The sequence below is a fragment of the Pristiophorus japonicus genome, chromosome 5 (assembly GCF_044704955.1).
Source record: "Pristiophorus japonicus isolate sPriJap1 chromosome 5, sPriJap1.hap1, whole genome shotgun sequence".
Lineage (NCBI taxonomy): Eukaryota > Metazoa > Chordata > Chondrichthyes > Pristiophoridae > Pristiophorus > Pristiophorus japonicus.
This window is the reverse complement of record NC_091981.1, coordinates 281,254,122-281,269,348: the sequence shown is the minus strand read 5'-3', so window position 1 is coordinate 281,269,348 and position 15,227 is coordinate 281,254,122. Positions and strand designations below refer to the sequence as shown.

The 15,227-nt window shown below is 45.6% G+C and overlaps 1 protein-coding gene across 5 annotated transcripts in view; it reads right to left on the bottom strand.

Moving 5' to 3' along the window:
* Positions 1-15,227, bottom strand: part of LOC139264720 (guanylate kinase-like) — a 62,140-nt gene that overhangs the window by 12,170 nt on the left and 34,743 nt on the right. For 3 of the 5 annotated variants that reach the window (XM_070881675.1, XM_070881677.1, XM_070881674.1), the window contains exon 2: positions 1,620-1,733. In XM_070881675.1, the coding sequence (XP_070737776.1) occupies positions 1,620-1,733 (114 nt within the window). Of the gene's footprint in view, positions 1-1,619; positions 1,734-6,108; positions 6,227-12,140; positions 12,159-15,227 lie in introns of those variants that run through there. The other 2 variants (XM_070881678.1, XM_070881676.1) reach the window with 2 other exon arrangements.

The window sequence follows — 15,227 nt, the reverse complement described above, 5'->3', positions numbered from 1 at the left end:
CAGCATGTTGTGCTTATATTTCGGTTTCTGCACTCCACTTTTTCCTGTGTGTTTTTTTTTTGTTAAGCCTGGGCAAAAAAAAAACATTAATGGTACTGCAGAGCCAAGGTTGGTCATTATATTTCACTTCTTAAACTCTATGCCAGCCCGAATCAGAAAAACCATTCTAGAGGGAAGTTGCGGTTATTGTTAAATGAGATTGTCCTTTTCAAAACTTACAATGAGATTCCCCGGGTCTTCTCTGATGTATTCTGGTAGCTCCATGAACCGACTAGCTTACACAAGCAGGTTCTGAAGAGTTCTCCTCCATATAACATGGGGAGCTTGGATTGGTCTAGACTCCGGAGCAAACTGGAGTGCCCACTATGGACTAGCTCATTTCTGAAGGCACCTCAAGTTGCTGGAAATATATCACCAGCGATATCTCTGCAAGATCCTGCAAATCCCCTGGGAGGACAGGCGCACCAACATCAGTGTCCTCGATCAGGCCAACATCCCCAATATTGAAGCACTGACCACACTCAAATCAGCTTCACTAGGCAGGCCACATGGTTCACATGCCAGATACGAGACTCCCAAAGCAAATGCTTTATATGGAGCTCCTTCATGGTAAACGAGCCAAAGGTGGCAACGGAAGCATTACAAGGACACCCTCAAAGCCTCCCTGATAAAGTGCAACATCACCACCAACACCTGGGAGACCCTGGCCAAAGACCACCCGAGGTGGAGAAAGTGCATCCGGGAGGGCGTTGAGCTCTTTGAGTCTCAATAAGAACATAAGAACATAAGAATTAGGAACAGGAGTAGGCCATCTAGCCCCTCGAGCCTGCTCCGCCATTCAACGAGATCATGGCTAATCTGGCCGTGGACTCAGCTCCACTTACCCGCCCGCTCCCCGTAACCCTTAATTCCCTTATTGGTTAAAAATCTATCTATCTGTGATTTGAATACATTTAATGAGCTAGCCTCAACTGCTTCCTTGGGCAGAGAATTCCACAGATTCACAACCCTCTGGGAGAAGAAATTCCTTCTCAACTCGGTTTTAAATTGTCTCCCCCGTATTTTGAGGCTGTGCCCCCTAGTTCTGATCTCCCCGACCAGTGGAAACAACCTCTCTGCCTCTATCTTGTCTATCCCTTTCATTATTTTAAATGTTTTTATAAGATCACCCCTCATCCTTCTGAACTCCAACGAGAAAAGACCCAGTCTACTCAATCTATCATCACTAACCCCCTCATCTCCAGAATCAGCCAAAGAGCGTGAAGAGATCAAGCGCAGGCAGCGGAAGGAGCGCGCGGCAAACCAGCCCCACCCACCCCTTCCCTCGACGAATGTCTGTCCCACCTGTAACAGGGTCTGTGGCTCTCGTATTGGACTGTTCAGCCACCAGAGAACTCACTTTGAGAGTGGAAGTAAGTCTTCCTCGATTCCGAGGGACTGCCTATGATGATGAGCTCACTTCTTTATAGCAGCACAATCTATAGATAATGCGCACATTTGAAATATGAAAAACCTGCCAAATTAGCAGTTGGACCAAGTCCATTTAACTTTCCTGCTTTGAGGCAGGCATATGCTTTTGAAGTCTTGGCTAGAAAGAGAGACATTAAAGAGCTACTAACGCGAGACACTGAATCCAAAAACGTGCTCATACTCCTTGAGAAGCAGTTTCAGGAGGGTGCTCTTGCCTGCACCAGAGGGTCCACTAATTACCACTGGTCTGGGGCCTGCCATTGCTGGGAAAAATAAACACAAATTACTCACAATTCAACAGATGATCACAATCCACCATCATTTTTATAGCAAATATTTTATACAAACAAGATATATAATTGTTCAAGGAAATCTTACCCCATGTAGCCAAGTGGAACTAGTTTCTGCATTAGCAGGGAAGAGTTAACCATTCAACATCAGAACTGGAGTGGTCGAAACAGTCACATAAATACCGTGGCTACAAGAGGTCAGAGGCTGGGTATTCTGCAGCGAGTGGCTCACCTCCTGACTCCCCAAAGCCTTTCCACATCTACAAGGCACAAGTCAGGAGTGCGATGGAATACTCGCCACTTGCCTGGATGAGTGCAGCTCCAACAACACTCAAGAAGCTCGACACCATCCAGGACAAAGCAGCCCACTTGATTGGCACCCCATCCACCACCTTCAACATTCACTCCCTCCCCACTGGCACACCGTGGCTGCAGTGTGTACCATCTACAAGATGCACTGCAGCAACTCGCCAAGGCTTGTTCGGCAAAATCTCCCAAACCCGCGACCTACAAGACCACCACCACCTCCAAGTCGCACACCATCCCGACTTGGAAATATATCGCCGTTCCTTCTTCGTCACTGGGTCAAAATCCTGGAACTCCCTCCCTAGCAGCACTGTGGAAGTACTGTACCTTCATCACATGGACTGCAGCGGTTCAAGGCGGTGGCTCACCACCATCTCCTAAAGAACAATTATGGATGGACAATAACTGCTGGCCTTGCCAGCGACACCCACATCCCGTGAATGAATTAAAAAAAAACAAGATGGTTCCAGCATCCCTGCCATAAATTCATCAAGTCTTTTATGCTCTAAGCACCATGGGGGTCAAGTTTGTGATTATTGTGTTATTCTTTTAGATGTCAGAGATTAAATAGAAGATTGAAATCTTTACTTCAGAGGTTTCTTTTACACAAAGAAGGAGCATGAATGATTCTCCTCATTGCGATTTGTAGAAATGTGGCAGTGTCAAAATCGGTCTCGGCACTTCAAAGTAACTATATTTTGGGTACAGTTTTGAGACCACTCTACCCATTGGGGAATTGGGTTCTAGGGTTGTAGGGTTGTCCAGTTACCACATAACGACCATCTTGCAAGGTTCCATCAATGAAGCTGGTGGCTGCCCTGATTGTACGGAGGACCTGCCTGGTTTAGGATCCAATTATCGCATCTACCACAGAGGACTGACTTGGTTCCGAGTTTCTAGCAGCCTGTCCTGTTCTCTTGGAAGCACCTTTTACCCCAACTGCTGACGTCCCCCAGGAGAATATTCACAACTGGTCATTAGACAAGTGACAAGCGTGGGTTTGAGATCTCACTAGGTAGACAACAGGAACCAGAAGCTCCTCACAAAAAGGAATGGTGAGTTGCGCAACTCAACACGAGATGTGTGACTGCATTACCACCATCCTTCTGACCACAGCGTGACACACACAAGATCCCACTGAATGGTGGCTGCACTAGTTGGAGAGAGGGTTCAAAAGAGGCCGCTTGCATCTTTGGAGTTTACTCGTGATAAGAAGGAAGAAATTGCATCTATATATGGTGCATTTCACAACCTCCCAAAGCACTTTACAACCAATGAAATACTTTTTGAAGTGTTGTCATTGTTGTAACGTAGGAAACACGGAGGCAACTTTCACACAGCAAGCTCCCACAAGCAGCAATGAAATAAATGACCAGATCTTCTGCTAAGCGTTGGCTGTGGGATAAACACTCAGTGTGTCGATCAACACCAAAGCCCATGAGTTGCACTGTCAGCCAATGAGTCTATTTTACAGCAAAGTCTACTTAAACACACTACAGAAACGGTCTACTCAAAAAAAAAGTTTCTAACTACTACAGCAAACAGAACGCAACCAAAAATACAGCAACATCTCCCGATAAAAGCAGCTTGAGCAAAACACAGTGAGTGGAGGAGGATAGTTACATGTTGCAATGATGTGCATAAAACAATACCATTGGTTCTAGGACACCAAAAATCAATCCACTTGTTTTATAGTCGCCGCAAACTACTCCCAGCAGTGACAGACCTGTAACCAGTCCGTCACCAAGTGTTACATAGCTCAAAATGATCTCTCTGCATTCAAGTTTAGAATGACAAACCTATAACTGCAATGCTGATGTTAAAATAACTTTGGGCTGGAGGAGTGACCCACAATTTCAAGTACCCACAATTAGATTTACTGAAATCCAGCACCATGTTCTTCTGTCACCATCACCCAAACATCCCGCTGGCACTGCCCTCTCCGTAACCCACACTGGCCGCTGCCCCACCCGTTCTCCCACTGTCCCCTCAGTCATCCACCCTCCCTCTGCCTCCCCCTCAATCACTCTCCCTCCCACTGCCCCCCCCCCCTCAATCACCCGCCCGTCATCCTGGTCACCCACGCGTCCCACTGCCCCCTCAGTCACTGGCACAGCAGCCCCCTCCCCATCCCCCGCACTGACTACTGCCCGTCACCCACACTTCCAACACAAATTTGTCCCTTCAAAAATCCAACGTTTTGACTTCTTAAACCTCTCACATTAACAATTCTAGAAATTAGTCATGCCAGTGAAGTCAAGGTTGTAAAAGGTCACATTTAGCACAGTAGCAACATCATGTGAAGCGAATAAATGTCCTTACTCCCAACCCAGTGACAATTTACACTTGATTCGGGTACCGAGAGCCGGCGTTAAAAGTAACTGGGTTATAGTGGCACATGACAAATCACAATGACCACAAGGCGTGGAGATATTTGTGGTGCTGGAGTGAGACACCACATCCACACAAGAATTGAGTCCAGTTGCTGTCCCTTTGATTGTTTTCAATCTTGTGTGGACATCGGAGGTCTTTCCGAATAGTTGCATTTTTTTCTCTACTTCATTCTTTTCCTCACTTCTCCAGGGTCATGTGTTGCTACTTTGCTTTTCCCTCCACACTTCCGTTCTATGCCGATTTTTACCTTGCACTTCATCTGTTCACTTTTGAAAACAAGAGCTCTCCTCCAGTTAGTCCCCGTTAACTTGCTGGCATTGCCGATTGCTGTGTATACAGTGCAGGAACTTTTGAACATGTGCATGTAGAGCTGTGCAAGCCAGCAGCACTGTTTTAATATTGCCTCCAGATTGCTCTTATAGTCAGGTGAAAGCAAAGCTCTTCCTTACCACAAGACTCGACTATTCCAATGCTCTCCTGGCCTTTCCACCTTACCAACCTCCGTAACTTAAGCTTATCCAAAACTCTGCTGCTCGTATCCTAACTCGCACCAAGTCCTGTTCACACATTACTCTGTACTCGTCGAACCACAATAGCTCACGATCTGCCAACGTCTCATCCTGGTGTTCAAATCCCTCCATAGGGCCTCTCTACATCTGTAACTTCCTCCAGCTCTACAACCCTCAGATCTCAACGCTCCTCCAATTCTGGCCTCTTGCACATTCCCCGTTTTCCTTCGCTCCACCATTGGCAGCTGTGCCTTCCACTGTCTGGGCCTACAAGCTCAGGAATTCCTTCGCCAAACCTCACTCTCTACCCCTTTAAGATGCTCCTTAAAACCTACCTCTTTGACCAAGCTTTTGGTCAGCTGTCCCAGTATCTGTGGTTCGGTGTCAAACTCTGAAGCACCTTGGAACATTTTATTACTTTAAGGCAAACTGTACCATTAGCGCCTCACTAAACATTAAAATCCGGGAGGGCGCTAAGCACAGAGTCTCAATGCCGAGAGCATGCAGAAATCAAGAGCAGGCAGCGGAAAGAGCGTGCAGCAAACCTGTCTCACCCACCCTTTCCCTCAACGATTGTCTGTCACAGGTGGGACAGAGTCTGTGGTTTTCGTATTGGACTGTTCAGTCCCCCAAGGACTCATTTTTAGAGTGGAAGCAAGTCTTCCTCGGTTCTGAGGGACTGCCTATGACAATGAAACATTAAAAGCCACGGTTTACTCCATTCTTTGGCAGATTTCATGTGTTTGCTGGTTGCAGCAAAATCGTAACTGCAAGAATGACAAAAATATTTGCCACTTTGCTACAAATAACAGGCAGAGAATCTTCATGCGTGATCAATTTGTTTTTAAATGTAATTTGCAGTACTTGAGGCCATATAAAGGCCTTAGCACAAAGTTATCCTTCAAAGTACTGTGGTCAGTACAAAGTAGAATCACACAGGAGAAACCGCAACAGGAAAAGCTCATTCTTGTCAAAGTTGCTTGAATGTTATCCTCTGCTGACATTAAGATTGTGTTAACTGTGCAACAATGAACACTACAGACTCGACTAGAAGAGAAGGCGCTCCCAGTAACTGCAATTGTATGCAATGGGCTGCAGCATCAACTCTTGTACTCTGTTCATCGACGCAGTCTGCTTACCATTTGGTCCCCGCTGGTTCACGGGCTCTCGCTTTCAGTTCAAACACAAGCTCTCTGAACACCGACAGCCGATGGCAGTGGAGCACTTCACCAGCCTTACTTACAAGTGTTCACGTGGACACAGTTAAACCTATCAACAGAGCAATTGGCTAATCTGCTGCTCTTCCACGGTTAACTCCCTTTAAAGCAATACAAAATGTATTCCCACGTCATCTTGTTTAAATTTAGCACTCCCCCAGGAAGCTAGTGTTAAATGACAAAGTTTTGCGTTGATTTTTCTCATCCCCAACAATTATTAACCATTGGATCATATTACGAAGCAACATGCAGTTAAACGGGTCTATGTTTATTTATTTCCCTCTACTCAGTCTGCAATCCACGTCTGAACCCTATACTTGGGAGTGTGGACTTGACGATACACAAAACTCAGTGGTACATTCCATCATTTCAACGTACTGCTTGCAAATAAATCTTGTTCCAAAAAAAACCCAAACTTCTGCTTTGCATAATGAGCCCTCCTCTGATCTGTGCTCCACATGAAAGAGAAATTGCTCAATAAATGAGGAGGACAGAACTGTTTAAAATTAGAAAACAGTCATTTTAAAATCTGAAAATAAATACAAATTTGTTGGAAGATAAAGACCTGAAAAGAACAAGGATATATGATCACAGGCAGACAGCACCAGTGCTCAAAATAATATCCAACCACATCAACTGGATACATAGGGGCGAAGCACAATGGAAAAAACAGCAGCATCTTAACGACACACGCCGGTAGTAATGTGAAAACCGGTCAGCAAGTTCAGAGGATGCATCGTGCGCTGGTCTCCAGAACTTACGCGTTGATTTACACCGCTCCGCCATGCTTCGCACAAACGGCATCTCACCCTGAGCCCCCCACTAGTTTTAGCCAAATTCCCTACAATGTGATCATTGTTAATGCAATGCCAATCAATTTGTCTGGCCCCAAAAGGGAACAATTTAAACTGTTCAGTCTCATTCCTGTATGTAGAAAATTGTTGGAGATTTTTTTTAATGAAACTTTTAAATGTCAAATTTTTAATTTATTCGTTCCTTTGCCGTTATCTCTTTTTTCTCTCCCTCAATCTAATCTATCTTTCCCACTCTTTCTGCACCCGATTTGACTCTAGTTCACCCTTCTACTCTGTCTTTCCTGTGATTCTTTCTCAATCCTTAACTGTTGTTCATCCAGGTCCCAAATGCCCCACTGCCCTCACCACATGGTTACCAGCTCGCACTTCCAGCAAGTTATGGCGCAAGTTATTTGAGTCTATTTGTGCAGGAGAAGGTCTAACCAGGTGTATGCCGCGAGATATCCTGTTCCAGCAAGATCTGGCCCAAAGTGAATACCAAGTGTTAATGTTTGAGGACAATCCTTTTTCTTCCACATGTAACTTTACCAATTGTAGCTGGTCCACTGCAGTAAACAAAACAGGTTAACACGTGTAGCTGTGCACGATTCCATATTGATTTCAGAAATGGTCAACTTCCAGAGTCCAGTGTTATTTCAGAAATCAATCATTTGCCAAACCCAATTTTTCCAAATCTTTCTTCATATATCCCAGTGAATCCGTGCTGTATCCTCTCTGAAGCCTCAATACCCTTCCAACAGCGTGGAGCCTGTTACGTTTAGAACAACTCCACAAGACTGTACATCTTAAGCTCAAACTGTTGTGACCTTGGTCTCTTTATTGTAACTCCAGAGTGAGGAGGCAGCATTGTAGTCTGCCTTTTATACCTACGTGCCCAGGGTGTGCAGGTGGCCTTTGGGTCTCCCACAGGTGCGCCCCCTGGTGGCAAGTCTTACATATTGGTAGAGTTTACATACATAACAGAGCCAATACTACGCACAGTACTCTAACTGAGGTGTCATAAACACTCATTATTACCTCTTGCTGTTTATATTCTATACCCCTCGAGCTAAAACCTAGAATTTAACTGGCTTTAAAAAAAATCATCCTGAGATGCCGCCTTTGTGAATGTTTGAAAATGTATAGAATATGAATGTTTGAAAATGTATAGAGACATTGAAGTTGAGAAAGTGAAATTGAACAAAGAAATCATGGGAGAATAACTAAAAGAATGTCAGACTGCAAATATTACATTAGCACAATTAACAGACTTGCTCAAGGTCTAAGTTACTAGCCACGCTAGTAAAATTGTAACATTTACAAGCAATGTGTGAGAAAGTTCTTTGTGCAATGTGTGAGAAAGCTCTTTGTGAAACACAGTTACTGTAACTACTTACCCGTATTTAATTGGGCAAGGAAGGCCAGGTATCGGCTAATGAGTGGACAGAGGGAAGGAGGGATCAAAGGGGATCGGCTGAACTAGGATGTCACTCTAATTGTATCTTGTTATCTTGTACCGAAAATGTATAACCGTTGTGCCTTTACAATGTAACGTCACTTTGTCCGTAGGAAGTGGGTGCGCTCTATCAAGAGAGCATTCCTTCTGTCTGATAAAGTCCCGGCCGGTAATAAAGCCTGCTTTGTTATAAGCAGTAACGGTATTCGACTCAGTGAATTCGCTGAACCAGATTGAGGGAAAAGAATCCAGAAATCAACATTTGGTGTCAGAAGTGGGATCTCAACGGACTGCCGAAAACTTGCGAATTAAGAGCCAGACTAGCCTTGGACGAGACGGGAGGAAAGTGGCCAATGTAGTGAGTATATTTTAAAATACCACTGCAGTTTCCTTCAGTTTCAAATGGCTGAGAAAAGTTTGGCCACTCACTGGTTCTCAGGTAGTGTCTGAATGAGATTCAGGACAATCTGGTGAATACCTTTCAAACTTAGAATAAGGAAAGGAAATCGCGCGGCAACGCAAACCGGGCGGCGACTCGGAAGGATAGGTTAGAATAGGTAAATCTGGAACCTAGAACAAATTAAGTAAGGCTTAGGATTACATAAAATAGGGAATTAGGGAACAGGGAATAAGTGTCCAAATAAGGTGTGACGTCGACCTTGTATATCACTTGGCCTGTCTAGGCACTGATTGGATTCAAATCGCGGGGCGACGCGATCCGTGCGGCGACACGGAAGGTAGGGCTAGATCAAATCGCGGGGCGACGCGATCCATGCGGCGACACGGAAGGTAGGGCTAGATAGGGCTAGATCAAATCGCGGGACGACGCGATCCGTGCGGCGACACGGAAGGTAGGGCTAGATAAGGTTAGATCAAATTGCGGGGCGACGCGATCCGTGCGGCGCAACGGAAGGTAGGGCTAGATCAAATTGCGGGGCGACGCGATCCATGCGGCGACATGGAAGGTAGGGCTAGATTTAGATAAAACTATGAATTCCCTATTTGGACTGTTATCTGGAGCCTTGAACAAATTAGGAGATGATCAATCATGGATCCAAAATTAGAGCCGGCCAAAACAATTAATAGGAAAGAAGAGACTTTTGTGAACGTCTGTTTTAAATGAGAAGTGCTTGTGTGATTTTGACTGTGGATAAGAAAGTCTGTTTGGGAAACCGGGGAGTTGTGGTTTGTTTTAGCTCCACCCACTTTTTCAAACAGATTGAAAGTTTTTTTAACCCTTCGTAGTGTTGTCCTGTATGTGGGAAGTTTAAGAGTGTGAACCTTATTGAATTACATATATTCGGATGATAAGTTACGGAGCTAGGAAATGCACAAAGGATAGGTTTGTTGAGTAAAAGATTTTTTTTAAATTACATGGTCCCGGTGGTTGAAAAAAAGAATTTATTTGGCACGCTCACTTACTTGTCGAAAGAAAATGCAATGATTGATTACATTGGGTTGAAAGACATAAATCTAGTCTCGGAATGAGATAAAGAATGCCTTTTAAAAAAAGCTTCTAAGTTCAAAAAAAAAGTTTTAACTAAAGATTGAAATTACAAAGTTTGAATTGGGATTTTGAGATATTCAGAGAAGGCACAGCAAAATACTGAGGTGGATTCAAAAAAAAAATTATATTAAATCTGCAGTTTAAAAGAGACAGTATAACACGACCTTTGTTGATTTCTGGATTCTTTTCCCTCAATCTGGTTCAGCAAAATTACTGAGTCGAATACCGTTTCTGCCTTAAACAAAGCAAGCTTTTATTTCAAAGCAAATCCCGATCGGGGACTTTATCAGACAGAAGGAATGCAACTCTGATAGACAAAGTGACGTTACATTGTAAAGGCACGACGGTTATACATTTTCGGTAAAAGATAACAAGATACAATTAGAGTGACATCCCAGTTCAGCCTATCCCCTTTGATCCCTCTTTCCCTTTGTCCACTCATAAGCCGACTTCAGTATGGTCTGTTTTTACACAAAAACCCATTCTTTTTCTTCTTCTGTTAATGTTTCAGGTTAGTGGTATGATCTAATAAGACCTTGAAGTTATTTTGCAAGCTGTGTCAGTATTGTAACATTTGCAGTCTCCAGTCTGAGATTTTTATGGCTATTCCTCCATGAATCCTTTGTTCAATTTCATTGTCTCTAGATTTTCCCACATTCTCAACTTCAATGTCTCTATACATTTTCAAACATTCACATTCCCCCCTTTTATCATGCCATGATAACCCTGGTGACTATTCCAGGAGTATCGCATTCAGCCGTTCGCACTCTCTTTCCTGATCCTTCTTGCCGAGTAGGTCTTTAGTTTGCTGGATCATAACCCGGGAGCCCCAAGGTTTGCTAACCTTGCCATCATGACTTTACAACAAAGGTTAAAGCAACCAATAATCAAGCAACAGGTAATTATTACTACGATGAGAATAATTGCCCCATGCATTAGATAGGCTCCCCAAGATCCACCTAATAGCCAATCAAACCAGCTAGATCCTCCTGCTGGCGTGGATAACTTCGTTACCTCTCTTCTTATGTGATCTGCGAGATTGGTTATGTTTTCTGAATTATCGGGGATGTAAGTGCAACATTCAGATCCTATCAGGGCACACGTTCCCCCTTTCTCAGCTAACAGATAATCGTGGGCCATTCGGTTTTGTAATGCTACGGTCCGCATTGCTATCATTTCGGCCGTGATGTCCTCCAGAGCTTCGGCAGTATGGTTAGCTATCTGTTCCAATACCCTCTCTAGGTTCTGTACTTCATCCATGATGCGTTCTATCCCGAATGGGAACATCATGACTCCAAAGAACCTATCAGCGGGGGTGAGGGCTCGCTTGTGTCGGCTGGAGGCATGTGCTTCCACCAGGGTACGTATTTGCCGCACAAATTCCAGATAGCAGGACCCTGTCCATCGCCTAGGCAACCGGGGATATGCCCTATGCCCGCACACAAAATTCGTGCCGTTATACGCTGCCTCTATGTATATTGTGTTGTGGTCCCAAGACTGGGCCCACAGACCTCCACCTCTGCTATTCGGAAGGTGAGAGAGGATAGTGACTCGTGCACCTGTTGTGATGTTGAGGCTGTGTGGGCAATCGCTGTACCCTATGATATTTCGGGTTAAACATATGGCCCCGGTTGGCCTCCCGATCCCCGAGGTATTGGTCAAGCCTAAGAATGGGGGTTCCTTTTTACGGTCGTAGGGTGGTTGGTACCATCCCTGGAACGTTTGACTAATGGGGTACCCAGCACTCTCCCACTTAGTGACGTCCCCGTGGTTGTCCACACGGTAACGGTATGATGCTCCTCCTGCCCTCCGTGATCCCTCTGACGATACCTGTTAGATTGCAATCTTTGAAAACAAGAGGGATATGTGAGAAGTATCGTTATTATCTCTCTCACAGTTGGGGGAAAGCTCCGAAGGGCAGGCCGCCTTGCAGCTGAAAGTCTGGTTGCTCCCAGACCAACATCTTGACCCGCCTTTCATCTTTCGTATTGGCCCCCCCTCTCTCAGAAGCCACTTGACAGTCTCAGTTAGGGTCAGTGGAACGGGGCGCAAAGGAATTCCCCATTTGGAATGTATAGGGATATGTGAGCACACCCAGCAACTAGAAAAGTTCCCATTTCGCGCATACACATAAGACATATACAAAAAGGTGTTTACATGGAGCTCTCGCTTCAGTCTCCCCTCCCATGCGCCGCACCTGTCGTACTCCAACGCTACTATACAGACTGTGGCACACAGACACAGTTTCATCTTATCGCTCTAGGTTAACAATTACTCGGGAACAAAATGTTTCTTGTAGCGTCTCTATGGACAAGGATAAATAGTCCGAATATTTTGCTGATTCAAAGAGTTCGGTTTTCTCGCCTCTCTCCTCAGGTCACCGTCGGTGTAGCTGGTTGTCTATCACTACGGGTAGGAGTTCAAACTGTTCTCCTCGGGACCCATTCGTTTAGTCGGGACGCTCCTAGGAAGAACCTTATTCAGCTATGGAGAAGAGGAAGTCTGGAACAGAAACAGGAGTTAGAATAACCAGTAAAATAAGTTCGTTAGAGGTTGGTGAATGGTGCAGGTGAACCCAGGCACTTTTCCCCTCAACCTTAGCTGCAGTGGGGGTAGTAAGTAACACCTGAAAAGGCCCCTCCCATCGTGACTCTAATCCCTTCCGAATCCATTTCTTAATCAGAACATACTTCCCTGGTACCACGAGGGACGATTCGGGTAAAACTGGGAGGTCGAGGTGAGCCTCTCGAACCTGGTTGTGGGCTATTCGCAGAGCCTGAGTCAGAGAAAGAACATAGGTGGTCACCAGTCGAGCTGGGATACCATATCTAGGAACAATTTCCCTCATTAACACCTTAACAACAGTTTGAGCCTTATTGTCCAGGGTCGGGTAGGCTTCAATCCATCTGCTAAACACATCTACTATTACTAACCCATATTTGTAACACTGAACTCTTTGCAACTCAATGAAGTCCAACTGCAATGTCTCAAAGGGACCTTCGGGTAGGGGGGTCTTACACCAATCACAGGGGACTCCCTTCCCTGGACTATGCTGCTGGCAAACCAGGCAACGACTACTGATGTTCTGGGCGAGCGCCTGGAGTCTAGGGTGCCACCAAGTAGCCAAAAGTGTATCACTTGTGGTCCTTGCTTCACAATGAGTAGCAAAATACATACATTCAATAACCCATAGAGCCAACTCGTTAGACATGCAAGTCTGTTCCGCGGGAGTGGTCCAGAGTTTAGAAACATCGTCATAAGTACATGCATAATATTTCTACAACAGTTTATCTTTTTCAGGAGCGATCTCCTGTGCTTTAATGACATCTTGGATGGTTGGCATTGGTTTTTCCGAGGCTAACTTATCCTTTGCAGGACTTTTAGTCTGACTCATCATTCTGGGCACTACCATTTGTTGTCCACGAGAGGCCTGTTTGGCCTCTTTGTCAGCACAATGGTTCCCTATATCAACCGGGGATTTTCCGGTGGTGTGGGCGGTACATTTAACAATGGCAATGCGCTTGGGGAGCATGAGGGCTTGCAACAAGTCAGATACTAGTTGCCTATGGGATATCTCATTCCCCTGTGGGAATAGTTCAGCTTGTTGGGCGGAATAGGCGGTTTCAAAGGCGGCAGATTCCAAGACCTGATTCTCCTGGTTTACTATGGCGTATCCTGAAATTCGTGCACCTTCTGGATCAATAGAAGAGCTTCCGTCAACATACATAATACAGTCTGGGTCCTCCATTGGTACATCAACTAAATCTTCCCTGACCAACGTGGCCTCTTGAATTAAAGATAAACAGTCATGACTGGGTTCTTCCTCATCTTGGGGTGGCTCAGTAAGAAAACAGGCCGGATTAATGGCAGTACGGTGCCGAAAGGTCAGCTTAGGATTATTTAGTCGGTAGATCTCATATCTGCTTTGCCTGGCCATGGTAAGGTGTTGAGTCTGCAGTTGACCCAGGAGGGTAGCTACGGAGTGAGAGGTGTACACAACAATATCCTGCTGGAGGGTGATGTTGGCAGCGGGTTGGGGGCTATTGTAGATGGCGGTTAATACAGGGTGCCCCAAGGCAACGGGGTCTATTTTGGAAGAGTAGTAGGCAACAGGCCTCTGCTTATCCCAGTGTTTGAGTTAAGACAACGGTAGCACAGTCTTTCAGGATTGTACAATACAGTTTGAAAGGGCCGGTCATAGAGGGGCCGGCCCAAAGCCAGAGCTTGCAGCAGGGCTGTCTTTAGTTCCTTAAAGGCTTGGACGTCTGCGGTTTTTATTTTAAAGCTGCCTTCCTTGTTTGTATACGATGTGAGGTGCTTAGTCATCAGGCCGACATTAGGGATCCAGGATCTGCAGTAATTGATCATCCCCAACCACTGTCGCATTGCCGTGCTAGGGACTGGAAACTGGCAAATCGGTTCGTCATCCGGGGAGGTTCTCTGTACAATCAAGCTACATAGTCAATACGAATAATCGGGGGACGGTTGGCCAAAGGGGTTGTTCTGGGAGAAGTTAGTGTAAGATCCCCGTCCTCTCCCCCCTTGCCCCCCTCCTCTTCCTCTTTCGTGCCGACGGGAGGGACACTCTCTACTCCAATGTCCTTCTTGCTCACAATTAAAGCATCCATCTCGTCTTCCCCAGCCCCGACCTCTTCCCATACCAGGTCGGGGACAATAGGGCAGTCTGTAATTAGCAGGGCCCGGGCCATTTGGGTGTTTGGTATAACCGTATCCCTGTTTATCCACCCAACCCTGCACGCAACACTGCGGTTCCATCTGGTATCCCCTTTGGATCGGGTTTTGGTCCTTCCACCCGAGGCAGCTCTTCCTTTCTAGTCACGTATTCAGTCTTGACCCGGGTTGGGGGCGCACCTCCCCCGTCTCCTTTCTTTTCCTGCCAATAATATTTAACCGCCCTTTCCATCTGGGCTTTACTGTTATCTGCCCAATTCATATTATTTGTCCGGATAACGTGAGCAACCGAATAGGGCAGGCACTGAAGTAGGATAGCGCAGAATTGAGGTGAATCCTCTCCCGCCCTGAAGGCATTATCTACTGATTGACCTCCGTATATTTCAATGAATCTTTCCATGAATTCGTCGGCAGTTTCGTCTCGTTTGGGTTTAGTTTCTAATACTGCTGCCATACTGATGGGCTTCTGAAGGGTCGTGCCGAGGGAATTAAAGACAGCGTTTAGGCGGTCCTGGGCATTGTTAGGGTGAGCAGCCACCAATGCATCATGGGTTGCACGTCCTAGGTGAGTTAGAAATCGGGCATGCTCAGT